The following is a 15,654-nucleotide window of genomic DNA, read 5'->3' on the forward strand; positions in this document are numbered from 1 at the left end:
GGTCGGAGATTTCGACAACCAAATCCGTCGGATTTTGTCCGACGGATTGTGTCCGAAACTGTTGCATACACACGGTCGGACAAAGTTGTCGAAAAATCAGATCTTTCAGAACGTGATGACGTAATTTCGTTACGATGGGACTACATTCAGGCTAGTAGCCAATAGCTTTGATGTAGGAATTTGATCTGAGCATGCGTGGCACTTTGTCCGATCAAAATTCTCTACACATGATCGGAGTATGTCCGATCGGACCAGTTGGTTGGAAAATATTTCCAACATGTTGGAAAACTTGGTCCGACAGATATTCGGACGGAATCAGTCTGATGCATACCACACACAGTCGGATTATCCGACAACACGGTCCGATAGGACACATTCCGACGGATTCTCCGACCGTGTGTATAAGGGCCAAGATTGGTGTTATCTGGTCCTTGGGGTTTCTATAGCTAGATCCATTGGTCTGTGTTCCAGGACTTGGGAAGCAGCTTCTTGGCAGAAATACCCATTGGTGTATCTGGAGTCCATCACATTTGGTTGGCAGCAGTGAGATGCTTTCTTGTGCCTGGAACATCCAAACCACCAACGGGACCTTGCCATATGGATCTTTGCTACTCCAGCCTTACACAAAGCACACTCAAGGATCTGGAATCCAAGGGACAGAATGCCAGCAACAAATCAAAGGCAATTCTAATTGCCAACTTGATGTAGAGTGACCAGGCCAGTGACTGAAGCAGGAAGGCCAGCTATGGCGGGGTCCAAGATACCCGAGCCCCAGCGAGAGAACCAGTGGTGGCTGTCGCTATACAGCACCATTCCTCCCTAAGAGGTGATCACCCAGATAATTGCAGACACGACACATCTGAAAATTCTAGAGGTTCAGAAGGAGATTGGGGGTACTGCATTTGCAGAACCGGATAGCTGCAAGACACTTCCCTACGCAGCTTTTTGACCCTTCCAGGATGGGGTGGAGGAAATCGAGCGGTACCTTCATGTCTTCGAGACCCAGTGCGATCTCCAGGAAATTGACAAAGCTGACTGGGTCGCCATCCACATCAGTAAGCTGGTCAAGCACTGGATGCTTTTGAAGCCATAACTGGGGAAGACAAAAAAGACTACGAGCGAGTCAAGGAGCAACTGCTGGAAAGATACGCACTCACCCCTGAAGCTCATAGGTCCAAATTTCGCAGCCTACAACGGAAAGAGTGCCAGCACTATACAGAATGGGCTCATCAGATGTCCCGATCAGTAGATGCATGGTTCTCTGGCTGTCAGGCAAATGCTGCCCTACTGGTTTACAACCAATCCCCTAGTGAAGTTTGCCAGTGGGTTTAAGACCAAAAGCCCTTGACGGTAGACAAAGCAGCAGAACAAGCTGACCAGTATATGGATACCCAGAGATTCCACCAACTGGAGCCTTGCGGCATCTCCAGACCACCACCAGCACCTGCCCATATCCAGCCATTCACCCAGCAGTCAGTTTTCCCCCCTGCAATGGCCCGACCAGCTATACCCATCAAGAAGACTGGCCTCGCTGTTATGGGTGTAATCAAATAGGACACCAATGAGCTAACTGTCCTCGAAATGTCATGGAACCATGCTGTCCCTGGCCCAGCCTAAGCACTTGCTCATTACCTGGAAGCCGCCCCACCATCTACCTCAACTTGCTGGGGTGAAGAAGAATTTGGGCTGCTCCATGAGGTGAACCTGATACAAGCTGCTGTCGATGACAATCGCATGCATCACCGACCGGCTGTATGGGTGAATGGGTGACCCGCTCAAGGACTCGGGGACAGCAGAGCTACTATTACTTTGGTGCAACCCAGGATGGCTACAGTGACTGGGAAAACTGGGAGGTCCATAGCTGTGCGAGTGGCTGGAGACAAAGTTTTACGCATCCCTAATGCTTAAGTGCATGTGGATTGGGACTCTGTATCCAGAGACGTGGAAGTTGGAGTTATGAGAGATATATACCCTCAGATGTTCTACTGGGAAATTATTTCTTCATCATTTCATGTGGATTTATCCCCAGAAGCCTTCCCTGTGACCACCTGGCAGCAAGCAAGGTGAGCGGAGGAGGCACTCGATGATGGGACCAATGTAAGGCCTAACTTCCCTAACCCCGACCAGACTGTACCACCCTTTACCTGGGTTACCCCGACTGACCGGGAACTACTGACTCGATGTTGGCTAGTTCCCGGGAGAGGGCAGGGATGGACCCCAGGGGATTAGAAAGTGAACGGATAGAGTGGAATTGAGAATTACATTATCAGTTGACCGAAGGGAAGGGATCTCGTCCAGTGCCCAAGCAACAGCTGGTCATACCACAGAAATACCGGCGTGACCTGTTTAGCATCGGACATAACATTCCCCTAGCTGGTCACATTGGAGTGACCAAAACTGTTCACCGTTTGACTCCGCTATTCTTCTGGCCAGGGATAACTGGGGATATTAGACATTATTGCAGTACCTGTGATACTTTTCAGAAAGAAGGCGACTGATCTAAAGCTCCTTTTGTACCCCCCTACTGATCATAGCTGAGCCCTTTAGCTCGATGGCTGTAGACCTGGTAGGATGATTACCCCAACCCAGTCGCTCTGGGAAGAGATATATCTTGACTGTGGTGGATTATGCTACTTGTTATCTGGAGGCAGTTCCTCTGACAAACATGCATGCAGAGACAGTAGTGGAGGCACTGCTCCGAATCTTTGCCAGGGTGGGTTTCCCTCAAGAGATTGTCTCAGACTGAGGGACTCCTTTTACTGCAGACCTAACCAAGCAGTTGTGGAAACTCTGTGGAATTAAGCCTATACACAGCTCTCCCTACCATCCCCAGACTAATGGACTATGTGAGCGGTTCAGTGGAACACTAAAACAATTGCTTTGGACGTTCACAACTTCTCACCGGGATTGGGAGTAATTTCTACCGCACCTCCTGTTTGCTTACAGGGAAGTGTCACAGGAATCTAAGGGGTTCTGTTCATTTGAGTTATTGTATGGGAAACGGGTAAGGGGGACACTAGATCTACTTAGAGCCCATTGGGAAGGAGGTGTGGGAGCTGAAGAGATCTCTGTGGTAGGGTACATACTAGCCCTCAGGGACCGGCTGAAGGAACTAACGGACACTGTACAGGAGAACCAACCACCGGACTTTGCAACGGAGGTCCGCCGGACTTTCCGAACGAGCGGACCTGCCCACACACGACCGGACTTTTCCAGCGGGCTAAGTACGGAGGAAAAAACGCTGGACTATGGTGGGAGTCCTTTTGAAATGAACGGACTTGCTTTGGGGAAGGGGGGCCCTGCGAATGAGTATTGGGGTACCATGTACCCCTACCCATTCACCTGGTGAAAAAAGTGTAAAGAAAAAAACACAGCGCATGTTTTTAAAATAATTTATTGCACAGCTCCGGTGGTCTTCCGTCTTGGGAATCTTCTCGCCGGACTCCTCCCCTATCTTCTGCTAGCTCTTTTACTAGCGGAGGAGCCCGGCTTTCTTCTTCGGCGCGAAGACCCCCCCAAGACAGAAGACCACCAGAGCTGTGCAATAAATGATTTTAAAAACATGTGTTGTTTTTTTTTCTTGACACTTTTTTTCACCAGGTGAATGGGTAGGGGTACATGGTACCCCAATACTCATTCACATAGGGTGGGAGGCCGGTATTTGGGGCCCCCTTGTTAAAGGGAGCTCCCGGATTGCGATAAGCCCCCCCGCCCACAGACCCCGACAACCAACGGCCAGGGTTGTCGGGAAGAGGCCCTTGTCCTCAGCAACATGGGGACAAGGTGCTTTGGGGTGGGGGGCCGCAGGGCCCCCTTCCCCAAAGCACCCCCCCATGTTGAGGGCATGTGGCCTGGTACGTCTCGGGGACGCTCGCTCGTACCCAACCCCTTTCCTGACCAGCCGGAGTTGGTGCTCGGATAAGGGTCTGACATGGACTTTTGGGGGACCCCCACGCTGTGTTTTTTTTTTTTTTTTTTTTTTTTTTTCGGGGCGTAGGGCTTCCCCTTTAACTCCATACCAGGTGACTGGGCCAGCGAGGTGTTAATCTCGCCAATGGAGGTGACGACATTCACTTGCTTCACTAGTCCCGTCTACCTGGAGCCGCTTTCAAAATGAACAGACTAGCACACACACGGGTGGATTGTCCACCGGACTTTTGGAAAGAAAAGGTCCGCCGGAGTCCCCACACGGGTGGATTGTCTGGCGGACTCTGGTCTGCCAGATCAAGTCTGCTGGATAGTTTGATCGTGTGTACGCAGCATTAGTATTACTAATGGTGTTCCTGGAGATTTTTCCTGACTTCCTTTTGTGTTCAGCAAAATCCTCTTAAACGAGGGACCTGGGAAGCAATAAAAGATTTTTGTTTATTTTAATTAAAATACTGGAGATGTATTAGATTTGTATTGCTATCTCTGTTGGGAAGTCCCCTTATTTCCTGCGTGGTAGCTCAGAATGAGGATATTGAGAATGATAATAAAATGCTGGCAGGTTTTAATCCATTTATACTTTATACATAGCTATAGAATCTAGAAATCTAATTTTTCAAGCACAGAGTTAAATTCTTTTCACCTTTTATCCATTTGAAATATCATGAAGCTATATATATATATATATATATATATATATATATATATATATATATATATATATATATATATATATATATATATATATATATATATATATATATATATATATAATTTATGTAATGTACAAAGCCATATCGTGTAAATCTAGTCTAATCCAGTATCCTCAGCCTCCTTATTCATGACACACACAATTCAGAAAGAACAACATATGACATGTTCTAAACTGGTAAGATGATTGAACACTCATATTACACAAATCCCAGATAAGCAGAATTGCTCTCACGCTACTTAGCAGTGTTCATAGTAAGCTTCTTTTGTATAGGTACTCTTTACCGTTACACAGCACACTGTTTTGCCTGAAAGTAATTCTTTCTTCAGTCTCCTGGTGTAGTTCAGCATACTTTAAGATGTATACCCTTCCAGATTTGATGTACAGTTTTCAGGTTAAACCAAGCCATAGGGTAGGCAGTGAAGTCCAGTAATCTAGATTGCATGTGTTTCCATTTTGGAGCATATAGATATTAGCAACGCCTCTCCACTGCCCACAGTTCTTTACAGATTGTACATTTATTTTTTGCCTCTTTGAGGTATGTGACCAGGTCTCTCTCAGCCTCCCTTTTTGCTGTTGTTAATCAAGAATGGCAAGTAGGGTGTCAGTCAATTGTCTTGTGGGTTATACCTTTCCAAAAGGCTAAGGCTGGCCCCTTAATTCAGCATCATTACCTTTGCTCATCTGATGCCACCACCTGACTGACATCTGTTGATAAAGGTCTTCCGTTTGATGACCATTTTTTCTCACACCCATAGAGCAAGAAAATATGATCCCCAGATCAGTTGCAGTTAAGCAAACAGTTCTCTTATTGCTAAAGTTTATCTAAAGCCAAAATGTTTTTTTTTTTTTCACACTAAGCTTGATGCCAAACACGCATAGGGCAGCCCATTAAAGTGACTAGGCTGCCATATGAGCGACATGTGGAAACACGTGTCAATTGTGCTATCAAAATCACAAACCGGAATGTTCGTTATTGCAACGCGTATTTGATCGTGGCCTAAATGCAAGAAAGCCAACTTCAAGTCCTGTAAAATAGTGTATAATTCTAAACTCTGCCACCTCCTTTTTTTTTTTTTTTTTTTTTTTTTTTTTTCACACAGCAGTAAGAATTTAGCATGTTTCTACACGGAACATGGTATGTTATGTCATGTTTTTTATTCTCTCCACCTGGTTGATAATTTAGTGGAATAAGAATTTCAACATAAATTATATGGTACATAAAGGTTTAATTTGTTACCAGCTGTCTTATAATATTATGGCTGTGATTGCAGGAAGGAAGCCTAAAGAGAAGTGTAACTAGCCCTGCTTCTGTGTCCGATTGGCTAACTGCAGATTACACTAGTGTTGATCTGAGTGGGGATGACAAGGCTGGTGAAGTAGAAGAAGTGGATGCAGCCAGACAGAGGACATGGAGTTCCCGTGCCTTTAACAGTCTCTTGCCTCAACTACAAATGAAATGGCGAAGCCGGTCCTCCAGTGGTTCCTTCACCAAACTGGTTGACAGTGTAAGTGATGTAAATCAGATTTATGAAGTAAATTTCAAATATTTATAGTTTTGATTGTATCATATGTGGATCACAGTGATAAGTTACCTGTCTGTATTTTACACTGGCTCCCATTGTAGTCTGCATACACATTAGACTTGGTATATGATGTTTTTTGTAGAATATTTCAAGAATTTAACAGCGAAATTCATTGTTGTGTTTTTTTTTTTCTGTTATCTGTTTTTTTTTTTTTTTTTTAAACACATTTTGCAGGTTTGTCAACTAATTTTAATAACCATCACATTTTAGGCAGGCCATACACAGTGTGAATTTCTTTCCTGTGTTGACAGGGATATTAGCAATTGTCTGCACCCGGGGGGGGGGGGCCGGGGGGGGGGAGCTGTCCCCGCCTGGAGAAGACAGAGATAATCGCAAGAGAATCTGACAGGCTGCTTGTATCCAAGTTGATATATGAACTTGGTATATTCAGCGTACCTATAAACGGTTTGAATCTTGGCTGGTGAGCTGTGTATGGGCAGCCTGAAGTCTGGTACACACCAACTGATTTAACATTGGTACAGTAATCTCCCCTGCTGAGCCATTGTGTTGTGACAGGGGGATGCACCCCCTGCCAGAATACTATGGTCAGCGCTCTCAGCCAGGCAGCAGCTGGTTTTCCATCATGTTTGTCTGACAGAAGCCAGCCAAACGGCTGCCATACACACGAGCTGAATGATGGACAGTTTTTTTATTGAACCAGCCGATGTCGCCCAACATTCAGCCCTTGGGTACTAGGCTTTGGTTATTCAGGTTCTGTGTTAATTAGATTCATACATACAGTGTCTTGCCTGCATTTAACCAGCCAACTTGTTTAATCCATATTTTTTGGTACAAAAGGGGAAAAGTTGGCAATGCACAAAAGCACCTGGCCTCTTGGGAAGCAAGTTGGGATACTTGTATCTTCCATATCTTACACTGCCATATGATAGTCTATAGAAACCTTTCTCAACCTTTTTAACTCAGAGGAACCCTTGAAATAACTTTCCGGTCTTAGGGATCCCCTGCTAAAAAAATAAAATAAAAAAAATTCTGTATCATGATTGCAATAGTATGATGGTCAGTGGGAAAATCATTCTTACACTTGTGGTCATTGGGAAGAATTTCCCCCTTACAGATAAATAAAAAGATGAATCTTGTCAGTGGGAACTTATCTGAGAGGCAGAAATTGCTCAAGGAACCCTGGTTAAAGCTGTTGTATACCCCTTTAGCACATTTTTACCTACAGGTAAGAGATATTCACCTTGCATGCAGCCGCTGACGTCAGCGGCACATGCGCTCTGAAGGTCCGGCAGATACTGCCAGAAAATCAGAGCTCCTTGCCGGAAAGAAGACCCCCACATGCATGCGCGGGAGTGACATCATCGCGGCCCCGACCACTCACAGTGCCAGAGCCGTGAACCCGGAAGAATCACTGAGGCAAAATGTCAGCTCCGGGAGAGCGTGGGGCTTTGTTCTATGGTAAGTATTTCTTAATGAGCTAGTATGCAGTGCATATTAGATCATTATGCCTTTGCCTTTATAGGTGTTTTTGTTTTTGTTTTTTTTTCTTCTAGGCATACAACCACTTTAAGAAACCCTGGTCTAGCATTTTGCCAGTGTATATGAATTCTGAATCTATTTTACCCTCTGCGTTTATGCCTGTAGATATGTTCAAGTACTTGAAACAAATATAAAGGAAAGATTAAATTGTTTTTGTACTTTGCAGGTTTCAACTGCCTTTTTTGGTTTGCAAAGTAAACTATGTAAACGTAGTTGGGGTTCGTCATTCTAATGAGAGTGAAGGCATTCCTTTTTACTCTGATGTCAAATAAAATTGCTTTGAATGTGGCATTCCTAGCCTCTTTAAGAATAACAGATCTGAAAATGTTACATAATTTCAATATTTTTGGTTTTACAGTGTTGCACAGCACCTGCCAAGAGTCTTAATTCTAAGAATCCTAGGAGAGTTGGTTCTGCTGCTCAGATAGGGGAAAACTCCACTCATCTTTTCTCAGAGTCTTCTGACAGTAATGCTTCTTACCCCCTTACACAGTCAGCAAAACTTCACCGAAAACTCCCACCATGTAATCTCAGAAGGACACGCCCATACTTTGGGTTACTAAATGAATCTTCTGATTGTGTGCATACAGGCCAAAACCCTTTAAGTGTGAAGGAGAACCACACCCCCTGCCAAACATCTGCCATGGAGTTTACAAGCTCATCCAAAACAGGCAATGGATTCCGAGCCAAAGAGCTCTCACTGGATTTTGAGACTCCAAACACAGTTTTTGTTATCTGTGAAGAGGCAGATGACCAGCAGCCTTTGGTATTTGATGACCAACTCTCTCCGGTCACAGAGTGTCTGTCCAAAAAGGATGATGGATACACAGCAGATGACTGCTACTCAGCATCCGTAAAGCCTTGCTCTCATGTAAGCACACCGATAAATTCAGCAGGAGATTCTGCTATCCATTGCATGGAAAATAAAATGTCTTTAAGTTCAGCTTGGAACTTAACCAGTCAATGCACTACAGTTGTTGGTAGAAAGAACTCTGCAGTCTGTACAAATTTTCCATCCACACCAATAGGATTAGTTACAGAATAACTGAACTTTTATGCTGAAAGACTTTATAAATTACACCACCCTGAAACACATTCAAAGTATTTGGGAAGTCTTACCACCACTATTCAATGACCTTAAATAATCTCATCTACTCCTGACCAACATATTTTCCTGTGCTTACTCTATATGAGACTGCCAATTAAAGCACTGAAAAAATTGGGGAAAATCCAGTGCCAAATACTGTGTTGAAAGGAAAGTAAGTGCCGGCTTTAACACTTTTTTTTCTGTGGCATTGGGATGTAAACCACTCCTTTTCCATCTTAATGTGCCTTCATTCCTTCCTTGCTGTGTGTAAAGTTCTATTAACTTCTCAAATTGAAACCGTTCTGCATTGTGCCACTTTTGACATGATGGTTATTTCATACTATGCAGCTGATCCACGTGATGTTTTCTCTGTCACACACATGGAGTTAACGAGAAACTGCTTTGGCAGAAAAGCAGAGCTAGATGGAATTTGGTTGACTTTACAGACAATTTGTTGCTGATCATATCGTGCATTCTACCTAAATTATACTGTTTTTTTTTTTTTGTTTTTGTTTTTTTTGCCTTTTTTTGGATTAATTATCCACATGCACAAGAAAACACAGTGGACATTAAATCGCATATTGTAACGCACAGGAAAAAAATTATATCACAAACACCATACAACACTGGGTTAAAAATACCTGCAGTTCTATGCGCTGCCACTGGAGAGGGTACTCCTGTCACGGTGCACTCAGTTTTCTTCTGGAGGAACATTCTGCCAGTAATGTAAATTGGTCACTTGCACATTGTGCTTTTGCACCTCTGATGCTTCCTTTTATGTATTATCAAAACTTATACCTTTTAGACAATGTAAATATTCAGAATACCTATCAACAATGGACCAACACTTTTTTGTTAAACATTAGGAATCTCAGTCGTTTTAAGGTACCAATGGTTACAACATCGCTGCACATTCCACACCATAATCACTAATGTTTAGGGTATTTTCAGTTAATGAGGGATGTTCAACCTAAATTCCTTCTAACTTTGAGTGTATAGCTGTTGAATTGAAAAGCCCCTTCCTTATATTGTGTAGTTGCATAAATAATTTTCAGGGCTGTTTCAATTCAAAATGGTAGTTAATTACACAGATCTAGCACACAAACTGGTCTGCAAATATATTTTTCTATTCTCTCTGATGAAAACAATGTTCAACTGTTTTTGCTATGATACCAAATGACAGTTATTTCCTGTCCAAGGAAGAAAATGATCACCTTTTTATATGTCTTTACTAGTTAACCGTAGTATTGAATAAAGGTGAATTTTGATTGGTTAATGCAAGTTACAGTTCTGTGCATATTGCTGTTTGCCCTAATAAATGAAGACCCATTGGAGTAAAATAGGAAAACCTTTAATTCTGATAAAATTATGAATGTTTTTCACATGGCCATAGAGTTGGAGCACCTAGGAAAATTTCTATTTTAGAAAATAAAACCAACTTCTGGTATAATTTAGGTGGCATAACATTTTCTACCAGGGCGCAGGTAAGAGAAATCACCGTCCACAGTCTAGAATATAGACAGAACCTCCTTGTAAGAAGGTAAAGGCGAGGCTTTACTTAAAGCAGCATACTGTCAAAGATTAAGCATATGTTCTTTTACAGCATTAAAAATTTGATGGTGTCCCTGTAAATAAAGCATTACCTTCAACACCATACAAGAACACAATAACTGTTTTTGTGTTTGTTCAGGATCCCGATCAGCATCAAAAGACTGATGCCTCAATCTGATGCGGTCTCTGATCAGCAGCACCCATGAACAAGTTTGGCATGCTACCTGTAGATAAAGCTTATTGGCAGCCACAAACCACTTTCAAAAAAGTCTGAAACTCATTATAAGGATTTACATGTTTAATTGCTCTAAAAAAACAAACAAAAAAAAAAAACACTTTCATGATTGTTGAAGATGATTCATTTAAATCCTGCTATGTAGGTTGTACTGACAAATGTTTGTAGAATAAAACTGGCTGCAAAATCTTATTATTGACTATGGATACCTGAATTAATCAATGGCCTTATTCAGAGACATTTCTAGCTGCTTTTGTATTGTGGTTTAATAAAATAATTTACAGTGTATATGTTGTGAAGTTTCAGCTGAAAAAAAAGAGGGCGCACCGACCTTGTGCATTACCAATGACAAATTTTTTCATTTAAAGTATAAAAACAATGTTTGCACTCACAAGCAAACAAGAAGTTAAGGCTTGTTTAATCGTATAACAGCATCTCTGAACACCGGTAAACCGGACCTGATGTTATGAGGATCAGACGATATCCTAGATGGCTGACGAGTTTCAAGGGCATACCCTTTTCTTCAGAGCCTAAATGGACAGTTGGGCTGCAAGATTATAGGCATTGCTTGAATGTAAAGAGTTGGTCGCACAAGGTATTAGAGACTATACACCAAAGTGCAGGAGATTGTTTGTGACATTTCAGCTTACATACGTTATATAAGACAATTGATGTGTGTGGTAAAGAGTGACTGTTTATCAAATATATGGCCTATCTCTGAAGGTTTTTCTTTATTGTGATAACCAGTGCTGACCTGGTTTAGGGAGGCTACCTCCCTGTTGGTACCACTTCATACATACAGTATCTCACAAAAGTGAGTACACCCCTCACATTTTTGTAAATATTTTATTCTATCTTTTCATGTGACAACACTGAACAAATGACACTTTGCAACAATGTAAAGTAGTGGGTGTACAGCTTGTATAACAGTGTAAATTTGCTGTCCCCTCAAAATAACTCGACTCACAGCCAATAACCACTTGACAACTGGGCACCTAAACCCCCTTTCTAACCAGACCAATTGTCAGCTTTCAGCGCTCTCACATTTTGAATGACAATTACTCAGTCATGCAACACTGTACCCATATGAAATGTTTGTCCTTTATTTCACACAAATAGAGCTTTCTTTTGGTGGCATTTAATAACCGTTGGGTTTTTATTTTTTGCTCTATAAATGAGAAAAGATCGAAAATTCTGTAAAAAAACGAACAAAAATAAATTATTTTTCTTTGTTTCTGTTATAATTCTTTGCAAATTAAGATTTTTTCTTCATACATTTTGGCCAAATTTCTAACTGCTACATGTCTTTGGTAAAAATGATCCAAATTGGTGTATATTATTTGGTCTTTGTGAAAGTTTTATAGAGTCCACAAACTATGGTGCCAATCACTGAAAATTGATCACACCTGAAGTACTGATGGCCTATCTCATTTCTTGAGACCCTAACAAGCAAGGACATTGCCCCTTTTTTTTTACCCCTTTTTGGAAAGTAAACATTCCAAGGTATTTAGAAAGAGGCATGGTGAGTTTTTTGAAGTTGTAATTTTTTTCCCACAATTCTTTGCAAAATCAGGATTATTTTTCTTTTATTTTCACAATAGTGTGATATTATCAGGTTATTTCTCACGCACTGCATATGCATACCACAAGTTACACCCCAAAATACATTCCACTACTCCTGAGTATGGGGATACTACATGTGTGAGACTTACACAGCGTGACCACATACAGAGGCCCAACATTGTGGGAGCACCATCAGGCGTTCAAGGGGCATAAATTACACATCTCATTTCTTGACTACCTCTTACACTTGTGAAGGTCCTGGAGCATTAGGACAATGGAAATGCCCCAAAAATGACCCCATTTTGGAAAGAAAACAACCCAACGTATAATCTGAGGCATATCAAGTCTTTTGAACATGTTATTTTTTTCTACAAGTTTTTGGGTAATGGAAATGAAAACACTTTTTTTTTCTTGCACAAAGTTGTCAATTTATGCAATATTGCTAACACACAGTATGTACATACCAAAAATTACACCCCAAAATAGATTCTCCTACTCCTCATGAGTACAGTGATATCACAGGTGTGAGACTTTTACAGAGCCTGGCCACATAGAGAGGCCCAACATTCAGGGAGCACCGTCATGGATAAACTGTGGATGTGGATGGCTAAGCATGGTTGAGCCATGAATGTGGGTGACTGGGTATGGCTGAGGATGGATGGATGAGTACTGCTGAGTATAGGTGGCTGAGCATGGATGGATGGATGCGTATTGTTGAGGATGGATGAGTATTGCAGAGTATGGAGGATGGATGAGTATTGCTGACTACGGATGGATGGATGAGTATTTCTAAGCATGGATGAGTATGGATGAGTACTTCTGTGAGCATGGATGGCTGGATTGGGCACAGAGCAGCATTGTGGGCACTACACATCCAGCCCACGGCGCTGTAGCACTTAATCTGGATGTGACACCAGTTTGTTTAGAAGTGATCGCTCTGTCATTTGACGGAGCGATCACGTGGTAAACGGCCACTATCTGCTGCCATTTACCATGAGCCACGATGCGCCGGGTCCTTAGGACCTGGCGGTCACGGGTATTCCTGGGGGCACGCAGGAGCAAGATTCTGGGAGGACGTCCATTGATGCCCTCCCAGCATAAGCTGACCGCGCTGCAGCCGTCTTTTGGCTGTGGCCTGGTCGGCATGTGGATAATGTCTAAACCGCTGGCAACAAAAGTGAGTACACCCCTAAGTGAAAATGTCCAAATTGGGCCCAGTGTGTCAATATTTTGTGTTGCCATCATTATTTTCTAGCCCAGTCTTAACCCTCTTGGGCATAGAGTTCACCAGAGCTTCACAGGTTGCCACTGGAATCCTCTTCCACTCCTCCATCACGGAGCTGCTAGATGTTAAAGACCTTGCACTCCTCCACCTTCCGTTTTGATTCTGCCCCACAGATGCTCAGTAGGGTTTAGGTCGGATGACATACTTGGCCAGTCCATCGCCTTTACCCTCAGCTTCTTTGGCAAGACAGTGGTCATCTTGGAGGTGTGTTTGGGGTCATTATGTTGGAATACTGCCCTGTCTCCGAAGGCAGACAGGGCAGTATGTCGCAGTACATGTTGTCATTTATGGTTCCCCGAACTGTAGCCCTCGAACCACCATGCTTGACTGTAGACAAGACGCACTTGTCTTTGTACTGCTCACCTAGTTGCCGCCACATACACTTGTGTGAAAATGTAATTTCTTAAGTGTTGTCACACGAAAAGATATAAAATATTTACAAAAATGTGAGGGGTGTACTCACTGTTGTGAGATACTAGATGTAACTTACTTTAGTGTTTACCTCGCTGGTAAACAGTGACATATGGGGGGGAAAACTCTTCTCCCACGCCCACAGTGTAGCTAAATGAGGGGTGGACTGCTGCTGTTGCCTCCTGCTTCTGAAAATGCTAGTTGTGTGGCTGTAATCTTCATGCAATGGCTTCAGCATGCTCTCATTCACTGACCCAAAACAAGTATGCAGGTCAGAATTTTTGCTTTCTTCAGTTTGGTTTCTTGAAGCTAGTATTTTCAGAAAGAGCTGCGTAATAAAAGCTTCCTTACTTTTTTTCAGCACAGGTTTCAATTAAGGGGCATGCTTATAAATCAGTGACTGTTGCATTTGCACTGGTGAATCATTCCCTGTATTAACCACTTGCTTACTGGGCACTTAAACCCCCCATGCCAATTTTCAGCTTTCAGTGCTCTCACACTTTGAATGACAATTACTCAGTTATGCAACACTGTAACCAAATTATTTTTTTGCCCTTTTCTTCATACCAATAGAGCTTTCTTTTGGTGGTATTTGATCACCTCTCGGTTTTTTATTTTCTGCGCTATAAATGAAAAAAGACAGAAAATTTAAAAAAAAATGAATTTTTCTTAGTTTCTGTGATAAAATTTTGCAAATTAGCATTTTTTCTTCATAAATTTTGGCCACAATTTATAAATTTCACACAGATCATATAATATGCAATAATTTTGGCTATTTTTACCAAAGATGTGTAGTAGTATAGAGTCTACAAGCTATGGAGCAAATCATAAAGATTTGCAAAAAAAGATCACATCTGATGTACTAAGGCCTATCTCCATTCTTGAGACCCTAACAAGCCAGGAAAGTACAAATGCCCCCAAATGACCCCTTTTTGGAAAGTAGACATTCCAATGTATTTAGTAAGAGGCATGGTGAGTTATTTTAAGTTGTCATTTTTTCCCACAATTCTTTGAAAAATTAAGATATTTTTTTTTGTTTTTTGTTTTTTTTGTTTTTTTTTTTGATTTTTTTTTTTTTCACAAAATTTTCATTGTAATAGCTTATTTCTCCCACACGGAATGTGCATACCACAAATAACACCCCAAAATACATACTCCTACTCCTCCTGAGTATAATGATACCACATGTGTGAGACTTTTACACAGCCTGACCACATACAGAGGCCTAATTTTGAAGTAGCGCCTTCAGGCATTCTAGGAGCATAAATTGCACATTTCATTTCTCAACCACCTATTACAGTTTTGAAGGCCCTGGAACACCAGGGCAATGGAAACGTCCAGAAAATGACCCCATTTTGGAAAGCTAACACCCCAACGTATAATCTATGAGGCATAATGAGTCTTTTCAATGGTTCATTTTTTTCCAGAAGTTTTTGGAAAATGTGGAAAAAAATGAAAACGCATTTTTTTTACACAAAGTTGTCCGTTTATAAGATATTTCCAACACATAGCATTTACATAGCAAAAATGGCACCCCAAAATACATTCTCCTACTCCTCCTGAGTATGGCAATACCACATGTGTGAGACGTTTACACAGCCTGGCCACATACAGAGGCGCAACATGCAAGGAACACCGTCGGCGTTCCAGGGACACATAGCCTGCACATACCAAGAATTACACCCCCAAATACATTATGCTGAGCAAAGGGTAAAGGAAAGATTACCTGTGGTTTTAGAAGCGCAGTTGTCCATAGGAGGATATCACTGGTCCAGGCAGCAGGCAGGGACTTGGTCA

At 42.1% G+C, this 15,654-nt stretch overlaps 1 protein-coding gene across 1 annotated transcript in view; it reads left to right on the top strand.

The window, feature by feature from the left end:
- The window catches only part of LOC143940410 (uncharacterized), an 89,772-nt gene extending 77,930 nt beyond the window's left edge, over positions 1–11,842 (top strand). The window contains exons 6-7 of the mRNA XM_077461725.1: positions 5,914–6,147; positions 8,084–11,842. Of these exons, the coding sequence (XP_077317851.1) occupies positions 5,914–6,147; positions 8,084–8,770 (921 nt within the window). The 3' untranslated portion in view covers positions 8,771–11,842. The remainder of the gene's footprint in view (positions 1–5,913; positions 6,148–8,083) is intronic.
- Positions 11,843–15,654: the final 3,812 nt, after the last annotated feature.

The sequence above is a fragment of the Lithobates pipiens genome, unplaced genomic scaffold (genome assembly GCF_037356315.1).
Source record: "Lithobates pipiens isolate NorthernLeopardFrog02 unplaced genomic scaffold, aLitPip1_a1.2 Scaffold_3, whole genome shotgun sequence".
In the NCBI taxonomy this organism is placed as follows: domain Eukaryota; kingdom Metazoa; phylum Chordata; class Amphibia; order Anura; family Ranidae; genus Lithobates; species Lithobates pipiens.